This window comes from Pseudochaenichthys georgianus, chromosome 11 (genome assembly GCF_902827115.2).
Source record: "Pseudochaenichthys georgianus chromosome 11, fPseGeo1.2, whole genome shotgun sequence".
Taxonomy (NCBI): Eukaryota; Metazoa; Chordata; class Actinopteri; order Perciformes; family Channichthyidae; genus Pseudochaenichthys; species Pseudochaenichthys georgianus.
In genome coordinates, this window is record NC_047513.1 from 8,055,810 (window position 1) to 8,076,539 (window position 20,730).

At 43.7% G+C, this 20,730-nt stretch overlaps 1 protein-coding gene across 1 annotated transcript in view; it reads left to right on the forward strand.

Moving 5' to 3' along the window:
* LOC117455659 (microtubule-actin cross-linking factor 1, isoforms 1/2/3/4/5-like) overlaps window positions 1–20,730 on the forward strand; it is a 256,966-nt gene that overhangs the window by 161,104 nt on the left and 75,132 nt on the right. Inside the window, exons 36-55 of the mRNA XM_071204800.1 lie at window positions 266–401; window positions 2,542–8,589; window positions 9,064–9,219; window positions 9,431–9,646; window positions 9,811–9,984; window positions 10,896–11,183; window positions 12,297–12,446; window positions 12,562–12,795; window positions 13,642–13,812; window positions 13,892–14,065; window positions 14,220–14,387; window positions 15,314–15,505; window positions 15,609–15,782; window positions 16,323–16,446; window positions 16,659–16,858; window positions 17,743–18,060; window positions 18,160–18,326; window positions 19,501–19,657; window positions 19,783–19,894; window positions 20,446–20,508. Of these exons, the coding sequence (XP_071060901.1) occupies window positions 266–401; window positions 2,542–8,589; window positions 9,064–9,219; window positions 9,431–9,646; window positions 9,811–9,984; window positions 10,896–11,183; window positions 12,297–12,446; window positions 12,562–12,795; window positions 13,642–13,812; window positions 13,892–14,065; window positions 14,220–14,387; window positions 15,314–15,505; window positions 15,609–15,782; window positions 16,323–16,446; window positions 16,659–16,858; window positions 17,743–18,060; window positions 18,160–18,326; window positions 19,501–19,657; window positions 19,783–19,894; window positions 20,446–20,508 (9,422 nt within the window). The remainder of the gene's footprint in view (window positions 1–265; window positions 402–2,541; window positions 8,590–9,063; window positions 9,220–9,430; window positions 9,647–9,810; window positions 9,985–10,895; window positions 11,184–12,296; window positions 12,447–12,561; window positions 12,796–13,641; window positions 13,813–13,891; window positions 14,066–14,219; window positions 14,388–15,313; window positions 15,506–15,608; window positions 15,783–16,322; window positions 16,447–16,658; window positions 16,859–17,742; window positions 18,061–18,159; window positions 18,327–19,500; window positions 19,658–19,782; window positions 19,895–20,445; window positions 20,509–20,730) is intronic.

The window sequence follows — 20,730 nt, forward strand, 5'->3', positions numbered from 1 at the left end:
AGTCATATTTATAGACTGAAATTAATTTTTTAGCTTTTATTTTTTATTTTTTAAAACAAATTGTAGGTTTCAGATTATCTAGAGTTTCTTTTACAAGGATTTCACTTAGAAAAGTTCCTACACATTTGTGTTTCTAGAAAAAACTCTAATGGTTGACCTTATAATGAAATATTTGTCAAAGGTACTGTGTGAAATCTTCACATTGTCACACAATAAACAACACCTAAATCCCACACGCTCTAACCTCCCCCTGTGTGCTCTCCAGGCTGTCCCCAGAGGAGTGCGCTCATGTGGAGGCTCAGCTGGACGAGCTGACGTCCACCTACAACCAGCTGTGCACCAGCTCCACCCAGCAGCTGCAGCAGCTGGAGCAGCAACTGGCCAAAGAGGAGGAGAGAAAGGTAAATTGGTTGGAGGGACGGGCCAAGTTCGACTGCCGATTTGTGACAATAATGTTATTTTCAAGGGTTTCGTAAGCTTTTCAAAATGTAAATATGAATATGCTTGCAAGCTAAACGCGAGTTCAACTGTGGGCCAGCAAGAGTGTGTGTGTGTCGTACAGCATGTTGTGTGTTCACTGAGCATTTTGAAAAACATCACCACTATTGACAAATCTCACTCATTGACTTGGTTTGGTTTAACATACATCACAGACCCTTTTCAGACGTGTATTCAGATGATTATAAATAGTAATTTATATTTCTGGCACTTTAGTTTGACCTCTTTTTTCGTCATCAAGGAGTAGATATAAAAAAAAATACATAAAGAAAAAAAATGCACTGGATAGCACTGTCTGAATTGGGCCTTAGCATGGAGTGTTTCGCTCAAAGCCTGCAGTCATTTCATTACCTGTCCTATACCACCCCAGTTGTTGTCATCTTCATCCTCATCATCGTCATTATCATCAGAAAACCCATCTGCTGAACTGCTAACATGATTAATACATGGCCTCACTGGTGCCGCACTGGAGCAGTGCTGCCAAGTCATGCTAGCAGTTAGCTAGAAGCTTTTTGTAGATCCATCATTAGAATTGTTTTGGTTAGAAATGAGATGCACTTTTATGTTTCCCTTACTTTTCTTTAGCCTCAACATAGTATCATGCTACTTTTCTTTATGTTGTGGTTAAATTATGCCACTTCATAAAGTAAAAGCATTACATTTTAGTATTTATTTTTACCAGCATGTACAATCACACATCCCCAGTCAGTTTTCAGTTTGTCTCTCCTGGCTTATTTAATGTGTTGCATCCAACATCGGTCAACAAAGGTTTAAATGTGTGTGAGAATTTCAGGTTTCAAGCAATCCAATGATGATGATTCATATGTCCGGACAGCTGCACCGTATAATGGATTATGTGAACGTTGTTTTTACCGGGAACATGTATGTGATAAAAAATACTCACAAAAAAAATCCCTTTACAGTGTGCACCAGAGGCCAGCTATGCAAAAAAAAAACTTCACCATTTGAGCATGTTGTGTCCAGATCACAAGAGTGTGTGTGTGTGAATGAGATTGTTTGTGTTTTTTCTAATGCATACTATTAATGTGTGAAACTTTCAACCAGCATTTTGCTTAAAAACCACTAACAGCAGCCGAAAGGGAAGTGTCGACGTCTGAGGTCTCAGCCAAGGATCAGAATGAGATGTGGAAACGAAAGCTAGACATTTATAAACACGCTTAATCTGCAGATCAGTTTACTTTTCAGTGACGTTAAATCACACCATAATCTGTGTACAGCACAATCTAATGTGATTCATCGTTTAATTCCAATAACAGTATCCAGCGTCTGTGCAACTGAAGAGGAAAACATACATTCCAAATTGTGTTTGTTGGGATATATTGTCATATAGACAATTTGGCTTTTGGCAGTTCCAATGTGCCATAATTATTTCTTTTGAGGCTCTTCTAGTCAAAATTCAAGTCATCAGGAGGTTTTAGTGTCAGTGCAGGGATAGGAGTCATAATGACGAGTGGCATGCCGAATGCTAACAACCAGCTTCTCACCTGTCGCGCCTCGCTCTGCCGAGTCATAAGCTGGCCCACTAATGTGTGTGCCACGGGACAAGCCCTCACAGTAAGTAGTGCTCGCTTTCTCTCTTACCGTTGCATGTACGTTTTTTTCACAATTCTATTCTACTGTACTTCTGAATATTGCGGTATTTTTCTGCCTTTTTTGTTTCTAGTTGCTTTGTTGCATGCTTAGTGCTTGTGTTAGAATAGCAGTGGTAAGTATTAGAGTGCTTCTTAATATAAAAAAGATATGCAAATACTGGGACAAACATTCAGATTCCTGTAAAATGTACTCATAAGTATCTTGCCACATATACATACTTTATCCTTTTTTATGCTTTTGTGGCAAATGGTTGTGGGTTTTCTTACTTTTTCTGATTCTACCATCTAATTATCTTCATAATATATAATTTAATTCTGTATAATAAATGTGTAACATAATATAGTACATAGGCTGTCTTAAGTTGTCATAACACATTGCTCATAGAACAATGAATGTCAACTCGAATTCCGTTTTTCTTTATTCTTTTAGAACCAGAGTGCCATTGCTGGAGTTATTGACTTGGGAACAGTGGAAACATTCCCAGTGTTCAAAGCAGCCCAACGAGGCCTTATTGACCAGGACACCTGCCATGTACTGTTGGAGGCCCAGCTCATTATGGGTGGGCTCCTTAAGCCTGACTCCCCTCTCAATCTTTCACTGGAACAAGGTCTAGCTCAAGGTCTAATTGACACCCATTATCGACAATCCCTTTCTGAGCTAGAAACTGCCTTGCTGTTGGTGGAAAATACTAAGTCTCCAGATGACCGAACACAAATTGTGTTGCCAGTTGCCACAGCCATCGAGTTTGGGCTCATCAGAGAGGATGTGGGACTTCGCATTTTAGAACTCCAGTTAAACACTGGAGGCCTGAGAAACTCAGTTGGAGATCTCATGAGTTTGGAGCAAGCGGACGAAAAGAGACTTTTGACTTCTAGAACCCTTTCCAAACTCCAGTTAAGGCAACATAATAAAGAGCTGATCGATCCAAACACAGCAGAACAATTAAATCTGAATGAGCTTCAACAGCGCTGTGTCTGTGACGACCACCCTGGTCTCCTTCTACTCCCTGTCAAACAGCAACCCGGAGGCACTGTTTGCCTCCGTACTGGAACAAAAGTTGGCATATTCCGTGCAGTCCAGGAAGGTCTGATTGATCGGAAATTAACTGTACGACTTCTTGAAGCTCAACTCCTTGGCGGTGGTATTTCTGACCCACGATCTGGCCACAGGATGACAATTGATGAGGCTGTTCGCCATGGACTTATGGACCAGGATCTAGCCTGTGCCATGTTAGCACGCCAGTTGCAAAATGGGGGAATTATAGACCCTTACAATGGAGAACGGCTGAGTTTGGAAGAGAGCATTCACAGGGATCTTCTCTCTCCTCACTTGGCTCTATTAGTCCTTGAGTCTCTTTGGGCTTTCATGGGTATACTCAGGCCTGAATCCGGAGAAATCCTGCCAATTGTTGAAGCTATTCAACAAGGAGTTATCTCAGGAGAGCTTTCTAGAAACATCTTAAGGAAGCGACATGCCATTGGGGCCTTGTACAACCCTGAAAACCTCCAGGTCCTTCCCCTAAATCAGGCTGCTGAAGAGGCCCTTGAGCCAAGTGTGGTCAGTTTTCTCAAGGACATCCACATCCCAGATGTTCTTTCGAGCATGAACCAGTCGGGTACCCCATCTCTAAACCGCTTGAGCTGGGGTTCCACAAGCTCCTCTCCACCTCCATCATCTCCAACACCTTCAACCTCTCCTTCAGGTGTTTACTTGGAAACAGCACTTAAACGCGGAATGAATCCTGAAGAGCAAGCAAAACAAAATCTTCTGCTTCACCTTATGACTCACAGCTATGTGGATGCCCATTCTGGAAATCGATTGGTGCTGCTTGACCCAGAGTTGGTAGAGTTGGTCAAAGCTACTCAACTGGTTGCTGGAGACTCTGTATATGAAAGTACAGTTAAGCCACGCACGTTGACCACAGATGAAACTGGGAAGCTGCAAATGGAGAGTAAGTTCAGTTCAGCAGATAAAGGGGGGAGTTTGAAACACGCTGAGTTTGAAGAAGGAAGTTCTGATGTAGCCAAGAACGAAAAAGCTGTGATAATTAGTACAGGAAGTCTAGAAGAAAGGTATAATGGAAAGAATGACAATAAATTGCTCCACAAACCACCAGTTGTTGATGGGAGTGGTTTAGCAGCAACAAATGAAAAGCGTGTGGATACAAATGCAAAAGTTAAAGCTCAAAAGAAAGAAATGTCTGATCATGAAGCTTTGATGGCTTCAGCTAAAAATATTAAAGGTCCAAATGAGCTTGAAGCAATGGTGTTCAAACCAAGGGACACGGATGGTCAAAAGACTAGTACACCCTCAACAGTAGCTACAGAACCACTCAAAACATTGAAAGAACAAATCCAACCGGAAGCAAAAACACATGAAGATGTTAAACCAAAACAATCTGACTATGAGAAAGATTTAAAATATTCCCTGACTGAATCAGAAAGGATTAAACTAAGTATAACAATTCCTAAACAAGCGACTGACTCAAAGCATGCTAAAGAGTTTGATAAAGATTCAGCAGGGGAGATGGAAGGGGAGGATGCTGAATTGGCAAAGTTAGTCCTCCAGCTCAAACAGGGAGGTCTGATGACAGAGGAAGGGGAAAAGCTTCTCCCAGATGAGGCAGTAGCACAGGGTGTCCTTCCTGGTCACACGGCAGTTAAATTAATGGCGCATGCAGGTCTGTTTGGAGGTTTTCTAGATGCTAGCAGCTGTGAGTCACTTAGCATGGAAGATGTCATGCAGGAGGGTTTACTAGATGAAGATCTAATGTGGAGTGTCCTGAAGTCAGATAAGACCCTTTCAGGGGTTGTGGATGTAGAACAAAGGCAGATCCGCGGAGTAAGCGAGGCTGCTCAAGTAGGGCTGATTGATCACAACACTGCTGCTCGACTTCTAGAAGCCCAGGTGGCGTCTGGAGGGATTGTTGACCTTCATAGGGATAAAAAAGTCTCTGTCACTCTAGCAGCAACACTGGGATTGATTGAGGAGGGCCAAAGAGAAGAACTGGTTGCACTAGAGAGGGCTTACAAAGGAAAGGATTCAGATTCAACAAAAACCCTTACTAAAGCCAGTTTACAGCTACAGATGGAAGGTATTATTGACCCAGAGTCCAAGTCTCCAGTGCCTCTCGAGCAGGCAATCCAGAAAGGGTTAATTAGATCTGAGGATGTTTATCAAGTGTTGGCAAGGCAGGTGGCTGAGGGTGGTGTAATACATCATGCTTCCGGTGTGAGGCTTTCAGTCCCTGATGCTGTCCATAGAGGTTTGGTGGATCGGTCCATTGCTCCTGGGCTGGAAGAACTAGAGTGGGTCTACCAAGGAAAAGTCAGCCCTTCATCCCACCCAGAAGCTGTACTGTTCCAGGCATCAACAGGAGCCATTTTAGACCCTGAGTCTGGATGTAAACTGACATTGACAGAGGCTGTTTCTATGGGTCTTTTAGATGAGAATATTGCTAGTGAAACCATGGCTTCTCCTGCTGTAGCACAAGGGGTGCTTGACCCTGAAACTGCACGCATTGTGCCTTATTCAGAGCTTGTAAACCAGGGTAAAATAGATATTGAAACAGGCAAACGTTTCTTGGAGGTGAAACCATTCAGAGGTGTTCCAGATGAGGAAACAGGAGACCGCTTGACCCTTCCTGAGGCCGTTGCGTCAAAAAAGGTTGACCCGGTTCCCGCATTGAGGCTGCTTCAAAGCCAGGCAGACAGTGGAGGGATCATTGATATCAGAACTGGAGATAGGCTTCCCCTATATGAAGCCTGTGAAAGAGGTTTCATTGAAGACAGTATGGTCAGAACAATTGCCACCAACCAGTTTTTGAAAGGAGGCTTGGTTGATCCTGCAACTGGACAACGCGTCTCTTCTCTCAACGAGGCCATTGCGAAACGACTGATACCTAATGACGTAGCTTCAGAGATTCAGGAGAGATTGGCTTCTTTTGCACTCAAGGGTAATGACGGTAGTGATACACCTGTTACCTCATCAAGTGGTGCATACAGCCCTGCTGTTATATTGTCAGTGTCAAGCCCTGATAGTCCAGCAAAGTGGTCGTGCGTAAAAACTGAGGGGCCTTCAAAATCTCAATTTTCAAAGCAAGGTTTAGGAATTGCACAGGACAATGGAAAGACATCCACATCTGTAGTACCAGATCAGTCGCTGCTTAACCAACCTTCTACAGAAGAAGAAAAGGTGCCAGTGTCTGTGGAAGAAGCAGCTTCAATTGAGCCAGACCAATCCATAGACCTCTTGTGTAAGTTTGCAACTAATGTTGAGAAAAGAATACAGGAAGCCATAGAAGAGATTGTACCACAGACAAACATCAAACAATCAATGCCTCTTCCTAATCAGAAAAGTATGCAAACAGGTGCGAGTGAGACTCGTGATAAACAAAAGGAAAACGTTTTTAGAGATTCTGTTGAAACCATTCAGGCACATGACCGTGATATTGACAAAACCTCACGGGCAGAGGTCATAAAAGGTGCTGCTGTTTCAAAGTCAGATGGTGAACCTGTGGAAGTAGGGGGAAAGAAGAGTAGACCCAATAACGAGAGCACATCAATGATTAATCGTGGTTCTGAAGATGGAAACCTGCCAGCAGAGGTTAGAGATAACAGGGAAAGCAAAGATGTAATTGAAGTACCAACATTGAGTGAAGAGGATTACAGAAAGAGTGGTGTGGCGATAAAGAGAGATGAAGTTGTAGATAAGAAGGTTAAACAAGTAGAGAAAGACAAGCCAGTAGACATGGAATGCAGCCCTGATGCTGAGCAGTCAGACCGGTTGACCTCTCCGTCCAAAGACACAGAAAGCAAAAGCAAGAAAAAAAGGAAGAATAAAAAGAATGGAAAGGGCAAAGAAGCAGAGAGAGACACACACGCTCGAGAGATGAAACAGTCTTCTCAACTTCATCAAGATGATACACATATCCAAGGGCGTCCTGACACCGCTGACATTGTCTCAGATAAGCTTGCAACACAAGACAAATGTGAGAAATCAAAGATTCATGGTCCGTCAGATTCTACTGGGCCTTCCAATGTAGAAAGTGAATCAAAGATAGGTGAACAGATTGAATCTGAAAAGGATTTGGTTAAACAGGAACAGGAATCAGTTCCAGCCACTCAGCAATCCACAGACAATACTATTGAGGCAGAGAAGGATACATTAAAAAAGACATTATCAAAGGGTGCAGAAAAGGCTGATATGAAAGAGGAGAGTGGAAATAGGGTGTCAGTCTCTCCGAAACCAGAACAACCAGAGAGCAGTCAGGAGGTCAAGAAAGGAAAGGAGCAAGAATTGCCGCAGAAATCTACTCTAGCAAACAGCGAGAAAGCAGCCTTGCTAATGAAAGCCAAAGAGAGCATTCTTAAAAAGGTGTTTGAAAAAGGAGTTAGTGAAAAGCAGGCTGCAGAGGAGCTGCAGGCACTACGCAAGGAGGTGGGGAGTCAAGGAAAGACTCAACCAACTAAAGCTGATTTAGTGGAGAGTCATGGCGTCGGAGATGATGGTGTCAAGAGAACCGACGGTTCACCGAACGAGAGTGCAGGAGAGAAGATGATCACAGAGGATGAGACGGTAGAGAACATTTTTGACAAGGAGGATACCCAACTTTGTGAAGCTTCTTCAACTAAGGGAGAGGAGGGCAGCCGTTTTGGAGAAGGAGATATTAATACTGCTCCATCAGTCCAGTCCAAAGAAACTCTGCAAAGCAAGCGAAGAAAGAAGAACAAGAAGTCCAAGATTCCTAAAGTGACAGAGGCGGATACTGAGAAGGTACTGCCTGATGGAAAAGTGGATTCTGAGGTGACGCAAACTACCACACAATCTGCAATGGCTATATCAGATTTAGATGACTTAACAGCAGAACTGGGGATGGACAAACAAACTGGTCGTCAGTCGGCCAGTGATCTCACTAGACCCTCAGGTGGTGATGAGGCAAATGACGTGAGGACCTCTTTAATTCACGGTAAAGCAGCTAAGACGAGTCAACACAGTCCCACATATTTATGTAAATCAGAAGAACTCGATCCTAACGTCAAGGAACAAACACAATCGGCAGGGGTTACATCTATAGGTACAAAAGAATCCCACTCAGAAACCAACATTGCTGGCAAATCCATAGACATGACTCAAAAAGCTGTTGCATGCAAACTAGACATTCAACCCCCAAGTCAATCGGTGGTCCTTGGCACACAACCAGATAAAACGGTAGGGAAAAGCAGAAAGAAGAGAAGGCACCAACCACCTGGAGTTGATGGCAGCAATGTTCCAGAATCAAACACTCTAAAAGAACAACAGCAACATCTTGAGTCTAAAGAATCAGCACCCTCAGAAGATGCTTCAACAGAGTCTGAATCTCTTGGAGTCCCTGGGTCTGACTCAGCCTCTGAGAGTCGGGGAGAAGGAGGGCACGATGTCAGTGAAAGCCGAGAGATAGTGGCCAAAAAAGAAGGGGCGACATCCATGACCGGCAAGGTAAGATAGCCACTGGTAGAATTTAAGTACAGTATGTTTATTTAAGTACACATTAGAGGTTCTTTCATTGAGTATTTCCATTTTATTATGCAATATTAGACTACTACTCTACTACATGTTAGACTCTAATGTAATTAATACTCAACTACATTTCCCATACTGCTTTTGTCCAGTCCAAACAATGCATCTCCAAATGTTGTGATTTGGAATGTGAATATTTCTGATAAATTGAACATTAAAGACTTCCTTTATGTGTTGAGAACATTATCTTACTACTTAAGTGAAACAAACTGCTTAAAAAGCCTCTTGGATCAGGGTGGAAACTAAACATCCTTGAACGTAAAGTTAAAGGATCCAAACACTGGAAGAAGCTAATGTTTTGTAAACTATATGGATTACTGTAGAGGGAACTTTCTGCTGCTTAAATGTATACACTTTTAATAGTGTTTTATTGTATGTTTTCTTTTTCCACAGTCATCATTGATGCGGCAAGAGTGCTTGGAGCATGACCAGCAGATTGTAGCCCTGGTGTCCATGGTAAGACACATCGAGGTGCGACTCAAGCAGCAGCAGCAGCAGTCTGTTGGCCGCAGCCTTATCGCCTTGGATGACATCATCACACAGACTGAGGTAAAAGAATGAGCATACTTACCTGATAGAGATGTGCCGTCATATTAATGTGATGCCAACCAACATAATTGTACATGTTTGACACTTTAATTATTTTGCAGTTTCAGTTGTGTACTTTGTTCCTTGACAACAAAGTGGATTGAAGGATTAAAGCCTCTTAGCAAACGGCATCAAGAAAACTTTTGTTTTCTTTTCCTAATCTGCCTCTCAGACTCTGGACCTTGAGTTGCGTGACTTGGAGCCTGCAGTCACCAAACAGGTGGAGGCTGCTGAAGAACTGTTGAAGCCCCGACCTAAAGACGTTCCTCCGCAGCTCCTATTGGCTCTGGAGAAGGATGGGCGGAGCCTGGCCCGTGGGTATGAGTCTGCCAGGGCACTTTCTGAGGGCATTCTGCAAAGTCTACGAGACCATAGAAACTCATATAAGGTACAAATATCGGTCTTGAGTAAACCAGATTAGGTGCTTATTTGTTGTACATTATTCTTAAGTAATAGCCATAGGTTTTTTCGAAGGATTATGGTTTTTGGTTCTAGAAGAACTTCATTTCTTAAGTGAAGATGTGTGATTTGATTCACCCTGGCGTTTCTCAGGAGGCAGTAACAGCTGAGCAGAAGTCCCTGGGGGGACGAGTGGAGAATCTGCTCTCTTGGTTGAGGGAGACGGAGGCTCAGATGAGTGGTGGAATGGCGGGGATGGACAAAATGGAGACGGCAGAGAAAGAAGATCATGGTGATCAGCGAACACAGCAGCTGAATCTCTGCAAGGCAAGTTCTGCGATCCGAAGTAAATGTTTAGTCTTCCTTTTTAAATGGTATTATGACCCAAATGTTTTTTTACACTTGAAAGGCTAAGTCAGTGTTGCAAAACTATTCCTTAATGCTAATCAGACTACATTCAATTAAATGAAAAGCAATTTGAGGTTGAGGTGACACCATGACAGGTCAATAAAGTAAACTAAAAGCTATCGTCCTGTAACTTTCTAAGTTGATTACTTACCTTAATAGAGTTATTTTTTAACTACAAGTTTTCTGAAATATTATGGTTTATTATGCAAATGAGGCATTCTCTTGTTAGATGTGTGCTAATGTCCTTACATTACCGAAGAGAATTCAGAACATTGGACAAAGCAAGGCTCAAAATCGTATTGTTTGTTTTTGTTAACGTATTAAATCAAAGGTTTTCAAAGAGTACATTTTGGATATCTCCTTTTAAGATAAGATAAGATGGACTTTTATTAATCCCTCGTGGGGAAATTGTTTCTCTGCATTTGACCCATCCTAGTGTTAGGAGCAGTGTGCTGCCATTTTGAACGGCGCCCGGGGAGCAGTGTGGGGAACGGTGCCTTGCTCAGGGACACCTCGGTAGCACTTGGTCTTACCGGGACTTGAACTGGTGACCTTCCATTTGCCAAGCCAAGTCTCTATCGACTTCGCCACCACCGCCCACAATATTTGTATACCTCCATATATCAATAAATAGCCATGAAACAAATCAATTTCTGCTAAGTTTTTAGAAATACGGGAATAAATAAATCATGCTTTGAATCCTTTATGAACAAACTGGAAAAGTTGGTGTGTGTAAGTGCTACTGAAGGGAAGATTTCTAGCTCAGCGTACGAAAAAACCGAATAAATGTTTGAACTGCATTTCACTCTTTCATGTCTCTTTTCTTTAAGGAGCTCCAGGCCTCTCTGACGGCTCGCTCCAGTGAGGTCAACAGCACTGCCTTTGACATCCAGGTGTTCATCTCAGAGCGGGCCCAGGACCTGGCCCCCGAGCAGAGCCGGCAGCTCCTGGGTCAGCTGCAGCAGCTGCAGAGGGCCTTCCACCTGGCCTCAGGACAAGCTCAGGCCTGGGCAGATGCCCTCTCCCTCCAGAGGGGGAGGGAGGAGGAGCGGCAGCGCAGGGAGAGAGTCAAAGAAGAGGAGAAGGACAGAGAGAGGCAGAGTGCAAGGGAGAGAGAGGTTTGGAAAAGGATAATTGAGTCGTATTGGTTTAAAACTCTTAGCTTTTTCTCACTAATACATTTAGAATCCTGCTTTTATTGTATATTTCACAGCTTTATTTGTCATGCTATGAACTTTTGCCATGCTTTCTCACACAAAATATAATGCACGTTCTATGGAATTAAACTAATTTAAGACGTTAGAAGGCTGATGTAAACAAGCTAATCGTGGTCACAATTTAACTTTAGTACCATTAAATATCACCTTAAACCTTCTCACATCAACTCATATCTCTATAGCAACCCACTGCTGATCTGTTTGCAAAAGCTTTGCCACTTCACATGAACAGTATCACCACCGTCACTCCTACTTAACAAGCTTGTTATGCTCCTCTGCATGTCTCTATAACGTGTGTTTTATTAACCTGTTTGCCTTGCTGTTCCAGATTGCCACTGAAGGAAATCGTGTGTGTCACGGCGGTAACGGCTAGACATTTTAAAGCAGAAAAGCCTCGCAGGCTACAGCGCTTCAATGTTCTTCCTCTTGTCTCCCCATTGAGTGTGTGTGTGTGAGGAGCAAGAGGAAAAACAGCCAATAAACAAATATGTGTCTCTTCTCTCTGTATTGTTTGTTGTTGCTTGACCAACGTGTGTGCGTGTGTGTGCGTGTGTGTGTGTGTGTGTGTGTGTGTGTGTGTGTGTGTGTGTGTGTGTGTGTGTGTGTGTGTGTGTGTGTGTGTGTGTGTGTGTGTGTGTGTGTGTGTGTGTGTGTGTGTGTGTGTGTGTGTGTGTGTGTGTGTGTGTGTGTGTGTGTGTGTGTGTGTGTGTGTGTGTGTGTGTGTGTGTGTGTGTGTGTGTGTGTGTGTGTGTGCGCGCGCGTGCGTGTGCGTGCGTGTGTGTGTGTGTGAGATCTCTGGACACAAACTGCTCAAAGCTTGGCAAAGTGTGCTCAACACAAGAATTGTGACTTAGGGGTCAAGTGTGCCAAGTGTGAAAAACTGGTGGTTGGATCAAACATGCAAAACGTGATCCGGGTTAATTGCCTATATTAGAATCATATCATTATCAGTTTTTCTCACATTTTCTTTCCTTGGTCTTTTGTTCCCCTTTCTTCCTCGTTTCTTCATCTCAGGTGGTTCAACAGCAGAAGGCCGAATGCTCCCAGAAACTAGAAGGCCTCACCATGTGGCTGGCCGGAGCTGCCAGCGTATTGGTCGGTCAGAAAGGTGGAGCAGAGTCAGGTGACGTGAACGTTTTGAAAGAGAAGCAGAAAAAACTAAAGGTAAGAAACCTTCGTCGTCACATCTAAAATATAAAGGGCACTTACATCCTACGCACCATTTGTTTTTCGCTCCGTGAACATCATTTCTTCTTTGACTGAATCAACATTTCTCCAGGAATCACAGAAGGACCTCCAGGCCAAAGGGGAGGCTGTTGCCGAGGCTATCCGCTCTGTGGAGGAGCTCCTGGCAGACCGAGGAGAGAGTCTGAGCCCAGAGGAAAGGAGGAACCTCCAGGGGGCGCTAACCAGACTGAAGGAGCAGTACAGCACCCTCAAAGATTCAGCAGACACGTCAATGTCGGAGCTGGACACAGCCATCAGCACCACGGTGCAGCAGAACACACAGAGGGTAAGAAGAAGAGAGGTTATAGATGAGTATATACATAGTACAAACTATTTTTAATATTGGGCTCGCTTTACCAATATCTTCACACAAATGTGGTCTCATATTTGTTCGTGGGAAAGGTCCACAGAAAAAAATATTTAGTTTCCTCAATAATTGAAATGGGAGACTGCATGGTCTTGTGCACACAGGAAAAACTGAGAGAATTAAGTCAAGAATTTCAAAAGGAAAGTATAGTTGACGACACTTATTTAGCCTTTACCAAATATTTCAGTAATATGAAAATATTTGGATATTGCACTAGTCAATATTGTAATTTCATTTAAACTCTGATTAATTGTTGAGCTCAAGTGGAGGTGCTTCTTCAGGGACGCGGGAACATATTGAGTAGTATCAGTCGTGGATATTTGAAAAAAAAAGATTATACATGATAAAACTATTATTGTAAGTTATATATTTTATTATACAACTGTAAAAACAATTGCACACACATCAGCACTAAATGTGCACAAAGAGCCTCTTGAGTGTGCACAGATTCTGTTTTTCACTTAAAAACAAATCCCAAATAATGCATTTATTTTTATTTTTATGTATTATTCTTTTTTTAAATATATGTTTTCGGGCCAGCAGTGCCTTGATTTAAGAGACAGATGAAAGGGGGTAGACAGAAGGAATGACATCTTTGAATAGTCCCAAACGGCGATCCCCTGAATGAGGACCGAGACCCAGTACTTGCGTTGCTAGCCATACCAGGCTACACAGCGGCCCAATTATAAAAACAGATGTATTGTTGTATGAGGCACTTTGTTGACTTATTTTGTACTCATCCTCTCTTCCTCTCCTCTCCCTCAGGCTAAGGCCGAGGAGCATCTCCAGGAGACTCAGGGCCAGATAGACTCTCTGTTGAAGGAGTTATCTTCTCTCAACCAACCAGGCGGGAGAGGAGTGGGATCTGGAGACATGCCTGACACATCATTCTCACAGCCAGAGGGCGCTGTGATGTCACACACAGAGATGCTGCAGGTTAGAATCTCTACTGTTCATGTGTTTAGCACATTCAACTTGCATATGACCATCTAATGACCTTTGACCTCCCCCTCAGAATGAGCTGCAGCAGCTGCAGGCTCAACAGGCTCAGCTGCTCCAGATCACTCAGTCCACCCGCTCCCTTCTGGACCAGCCGGACTCCACCGTCCCTCCTGAGGAGAAGCAGCGTCTCCGGGCCGCCCTGGATCAGCTGCAGGCCCAGCACCAGGAGAGGCTGCAGAGCTGCCAGGTACTCCACATAAAGTCACAGCGAGGCCTCAGGACTGAACTTATGCCCCCTGATCTTGGATTTCCTGTTTCAACCGCACCTTGCGCATCGCTAAAATGGTATTAATATTTGCTAATGGTTAACTGACCGCTAATGCTGTAACTATTTATTCTAGGACCGCCTGAGGAAGTCTGAGTCTCTGAAGGACGAGCTGACGAAGTTCCTCCAAGAACACGGAGGTCTGGGTACCTGGCTGGAACAGAATGAGCAGGAGCTGCGTTCCCTGGGGGAAGGAGAAACTGATGCACAAGGACTGAAGGGCAGGCTGGACGAGCACAGGAAGGTACATGCAATAATAACATAATGGAATATAAACCATGCATTGTATGAGTTCATCTTTCTTTATATTTCAGCTCTTCAGAGAACTGTGCGAGTGTATCGTTGTTGTTTAACATCCTGAAGATTCCCCACAAGGGGGAGCTGTTCACCCATGTCTGACAAAATGCACCGTTTTCCTTTAAAATAAATCAAATGTTTATCTGGCTTGAACATAACCCTTGGTTTACCCCCGAAGAAAGAAAGGCACTGCTAGAATAGCGTGAACCTTGCTATGAGATTGAGAAAAGAGACGATCAAGAACTAACATTGTTTTGGTTTAAAATGTTGCGGTAAAATTAGAAGGCGGCCACAATCTGGCATTGCCTTCAGTTGCAGTACAAAGCCCTAATAATAGTATTGTACACTGGCATGTCTCTTACCTGCAGGTTCAGACTGCTGCTGCTCTTACTCCCCCTCCTATTGGTCGGGCATGTTGTGCTGAGACTCTGAAAATCCAGACTTTGTGGCTCTGCTTGATGTTAAATTGGCTGCGCCTGGTTTCAGGTGCTTTGAACTAAATGTGCAGAGAAACGTCTCTCTACATGTGAGCCGAGTGCGGCTGAGTGAAAACACACACTGCCCTTTTTTTACCTCTAATTATCCATGGAAGGGTGAGTTTCCACGCTCAGTTTCCATACGCTCTGACATGCCGTGATTTACAGTTCACACATTCTCGTCTGAGAAACTCCACTAAAGCACTTCTGGATCATTTCCTTTTAAAAGTCCCCTGATATTACATTTGTAACAGCTTCTATCCGTTCCCAGAACATCTGATCTACCAACCTGCTGGTCATGACTATGCTTTCCATTTCCTTTTCTTTGAATGAATATGTCATTATCCTGATTGATCTCCTGCACATTTCCCCATCTGACCTGTGTCTGTGTTTCCAGCTTGCTGAGGATGTAATCTGCCACAAGGCGGACCTGCGCTTCGTCTCCATCTCGGGTCAGAAGGTTCTGGACTCCGTTCAAGGAGCTCTGGAGCAGGTCGGGGGTTCAGACCCCGCTCTGGACAGCACCAAGCAGCTGGTGACTGACAAGCTGCAGGACGCCAACCACAGATACACCAGCCTGCACACAAAGGTGAGGGAGGCTGGCCGTTTGTATGAATGGTGCTCAAAGAAGGACTTTCTCACAGCTTTCTCTTGGCTTTGACACACTTTGAAACGTTTTTTGGTGTGTTCAGTCAACAGAGTTGGGCGGCCGTTTGTCTGGCCTGCTGGAGAGGTACCAGCAGTACCAGGATGAGGTGGTGTCCCTCCACTCGTGGCTCAGCACTCAGGAACAGCACCAAAGCATAGCCAAGCCCAGCGGAGACACCGACCCCAAGAACTTGCAGGACACACTACGACAAGTGCAGGTGAAGCACGGATTATAAACGTTCACATAAACAAGTCACAAAGCGAGAACAAAGACGCGCAGAAAAAGAGCACATACACTACGGAAAAATATGAATGAGTCATCTGTTTTAGGCGCGACATCACGTTGAGTTCTGACATTTTTTTAAATCAATGTCTTGGTTAAAATTGTAAAATGGAAATGATGTGTGGATTCTTTTCTTTTTGTTTGTATTTTTTATTTAAAAAAAAAAAAATGTCCAACCAATAAACCCCATAGAACTCGCTGCCCAAAACCAGTTCATATGAACCACTTTGAATGATCCAAAAGCCCTTACACATTTGATAATTATACATATCATTCACATGTGATTGTCAAATACAACCCAACAGAGATAATAGCCCTGATATAACAAAACTGAAAAAAATATAAAAAATGAACAGTCAAGTCGTATCAAGATATTTATAAAAGGGCCCAAAGACTCTGTTTTTGGAACTAGTTTCATCCAGAGCTGAAACCCCAATGCTAATGAAAGTAACAAGTGTGTGCTCTCTGTCCTCAGCTGCTGCAGGACGAGCTGGCTGAGCGCTCAGTGCAGCTGGAGAAGGTGAAGAGAGCCGGGAGAGACCTGGTCAGCACTGAAGAGTCTCCATCCCTGAAGGCTGTGGACATCCTCTGTGCTGCAGGTGAGACACTCAGTTACCCTGTGTTCATACATTCATGTACAAATGCCATTATTGAGCCAAGTCACAACTTAGAATCAGCTTTGGTTCTGGAGAAAGGATGACAACCAATGCACCGAAACACTATTCAATCTTTTTATTTTCATCTTTGTATTCATGTAAGTAATGAGACACAGACAGAGCCATGTTTAATGTTCGCCGCTCCTTCTCTCCAGACGGCCTGGAGAAGAGGTTTGGCTCGCTCTCTGCCTCTGTGTCGGAGCGGGCGGAGCAGCTGCAGACGGCGGTGGCGCAGTCGGTCAGCGTGCAGGAGGGTCTGACGGCTCTGCTGGGCTGGCTGGACAAACTGCCTCTGACCCCGGGCCCTGTGGAGCCCACCGCTCAGGCCCTGCAGGACGCCCTGACCCAGAACCAGGTACGGGTTTCCCTCAAGTCATCGGGAACACTTCTTTGGGCTAGACCACCTGCTACTAAGTTCTATAGGATTTTCAGCATTTTAACACATTTTTGGATGAGATGAATCAATTCAACTTTGTCTGTAGATGTTTAAAAGATTCTTTGTCATCATCCAATACAAACTAAAATAAACCAACATTTTATTATTGATTATATTAACGGATAATGCAATTGAAATAAGATTCACGATGTTTGAGGGGTTGATCCTTTTTGCCTTATCATTATCATTGAAAGCTAATGTATATTTATTTATATTAAAACATATATGAAATAATCATACGAGGAGTTTATCTTTTATTTACACAGCTAAAAATATAGTCAAGAACTTTGGAAAAATGTCGCTCTCAACACTGTACGTTACCATAGTAACACGGTGACTATGTCGAACTGTAACTGTGTTAGTATTAATGGTAAAACACTTTTATTTATGGCGTGTGCTTTTATTTATGTCTTGATGTGTGCATATGTATAAATGTGTCTGTTGATTGTGTATATATAGGATGTACATATTTTATACATATTTTTGTATTCGGGATTGTGGGCAACAGTATTTCGATCTCTCTGTCTGTACCTGGTCTGTACACACAAACTGAAAGATTGACAATAAAGTTGACTTTGACTTAAGAAACGGCACATGAGATCATTGCTTGTGTTTACCCACAGGTTGAGTGATTCCAGCTCAACTAAAGTATTCCCTAAGGTTTCAAATACTATATGGATAATCTGTTAAACATCTACAGAAAATCAAAACAGTTCTCAACTGAATGGCTGTAATCTGTTGAATGCTTTTGATCTATTGTTAATTGTTGTTCTAAATAGAATTTGTTCCTCGTCTTTACCCAGAAACTTCGCCAGGAGCTGCTGTCCCGGCAGGGCAGCGTGGAAGCAACGCGAGACTCCATCTCCAAGCTCCTGCAGAGCTCGGACGCCTCCACGGCCTCGGGCCTGCAGGGCTCTTTGGACCAGCTGACTCAGCGCTACGCCGCAGCGCAGGGCCGCCAGGCGGAGAGCGAGGCCCAGCTCAAAGGGCTGCTGCCCCGCCTGGAGAGCTACGAGCGGCTGGGGGCCGACCTCCAGGTCTTCACCCAGAGCCGACTGAAGGCCCTGAGCCCGGGGGGGCAGCCTGAGCGCAGCGTGGACGACTACAGGCAGACCATCGAGGTCAGCAGTTATATCACTTCAACTGTCTGACACCAAAGAGCCTCTGAGAGATAAGTGGATACGTTCTACTGCTATTCAACGCTGTCCGTCTTTTCTCAGGAGGTCAAGTCTGAGCTGGAGCAGGAAGCCGGTCAGCTGAAATCCTTCTGCAACCTGGGCACCGATCTCAGCCAATCAAAAGCTTTCAATAACACACACAACTTATTGGATAATGTCAAAGGAGTGTCAGATGAGTTCACCCAACTGGAAGCCAATGTCAACCAAAGGTAACATTTTTACAAGATAACACGTAAGAACCACCTTTTTGAAATCATTCAGCCATACATGTGAAGTATTACATTTTCCTCACCTTGCAGAGGAAGGGTTGGTCCTTTTTGTTGCCATTTTCTAGAGAAAATCCTACATTCAAATCAATATTATTAAAATGCGATCTTAACGTTGTGTTGTCAGTAGGAACTACTTCTCACTATGAAGGTTGTACATACAAATGGGAGTGATTTGAAGGAATATTTATAAGAAGCACCCCTTCTTATGGTTTCTGCACTGTGCCATAGATGACACAAGGGGGCAGCAAACACAACATCATTCAGCTATGCAGTTTTTGATGTTAAAATAGGACCAGCTCCAGCTCCAGTTTGACTGACAACCAAAAATAACTTGAAGCGACAGATGAAGCGAATCTTTAAGATTTGATTTGATAGGATACTTATGAAAAATGCCTGTGAGTGTCTCTGAGAACAGACCACGCCGCTGGCATTTACACCATTTGTTTTCTAATTCTGTAGCCTTCACAGTGAACCAGTTGCCATGCCTACCCTGTGTGACGTGGATTCAGCCACTTGAAGCCTGCCAGGAGGGGGGCTGGGAAATTATAAATACCATCAGTCTGGTGCATTTCATTCTATAACTATTATTAGCTGTTAACGGACATATTTAAATATATCCTGAACAGATAGCAAGAGATGAGGAATGTGACCATTTATCTATCATTTATAACGTGTAGCTTGTAAACTCTTAACAGTGCAGCGTGTCCGTGTCTCTCCTGTATCTGTGTGAAGCCCCGGAGCTAATATAAGCAGCGTGGACACGGCTCATTGTCCATCCCATAGACGGCCTACTCGTGTGAGCCCCAGCCCTGAATCCTGAGGGGAGAAAATAGCAGCACAATAATGATACGTCTGTTCTGTCTACGGGCCACCAGAACTTTGCCACCACAGCTAGAGGCTGAGAGAGTGAGGTCAAGGCACGTGTATTCACCAATGTAACAATAAAACACTTTAACAGACATAGGTTTACGTTGCGTTAAAGTGTAGGATGGATTATTTGATCTATATTACCACTTTATGTAACTCCTCCTCATCCTCTCTATCACTGCCTCCTACCTTCTCTTTCTTTCTTTTTCTATAACATGTCCTCTCTTCCTCTGTCTGCCTCCGACAGGTTTGCTGCCCTCCAGGCCTGTGAGCAGCAGCTCCTGCAGTTCCGTGGGCTCTCCGGCTCCCTCCTCAGGTGGCTCCAGACAGGGCAGGACCAGCTGGCGGCCAAAGAGGCCAACCTCAACACGGAGAGCCTGCAGAGGAGAGTCCAGCAGCTCAAGGTGTGTCTCATCATTCATAACAAATGACTCAAAAGAAAAGTCAAACATCGACATGCCGTTTGAATCCCGACTATATTATGTGTTCTTAAGCCACAATGACTCAGCAAATTACATCTCGCCTCCAGGACTTGCTGGATGACTGGGAGTCTCAGGGAGGAAGAGTTCAGGATCTGAACAAGACGGGCTCTGAGCTGGAGTCGCTCATCATCGACATCACCGCTCCTAAGACCAAAACTGGTACGAGACGCCAAACATATAAAACCCTCAACTCTCAGTTTAAATGACTTATTTATAATAAGGGCTTTTTTACAAGATGATGTAAGTGGGAGGAAAAACAATCACCAAGGGGTTTATAAAATGATTTGACCGGAGAGAAAGACAGAACTGAAAAACAAAATATGAACACAAGGGAGCAGGAGCATTTAGAATCACTACTTCTGTTATAATAACAAATGTTTTGGTACAGCTCATCTGTGACAGTTTCATCGGTCATAATATGTATTTCTTTTTTGCAGGCAAATGCAACAAAGCCACCAATCTTAAGAATTGTTTTAGTGTTCTGTAATTAATTAAAAAGTTAAAGGCGACATTTTGAGAAAGCCAAATAGCACAAAGCAGATTTCACACATTTGATACACACATTACATTTTGATGTAATTGAAGTGTATTGGTATCATGCATGACTGCATCACTTCTGTCGTCTGGTTCCACCGCTTGTGGTCCTGTTTTCTGTATGACCTTGTACACGTGTTGTTGAGCACTGTCTCAGTCCGCCGTGTCCCTCCCAGGTCTTCCTCACATCAATGGCTCAGCAGGGCCCGGCAGTGTCAATGGCATCCACACCTGTAAAGGTGAGATCTCCCGCTTGCTCTCTTTCTCTTTTAGTTCCTCCTCAAAACGAGCACAACAAAAGCTTCATTGAGTTTGGCTCCTGTTATGTTGCACGTCACTTTATATGATGACTCTTATATGATGACTGTTTTCTGTTTGCACTGTCCTGTCTCCATCAGCTGTCTGGCCATGCAAATATCTGTCTGTGGCATTTTCCAATGCAAAATAAATATTGCCCTGTT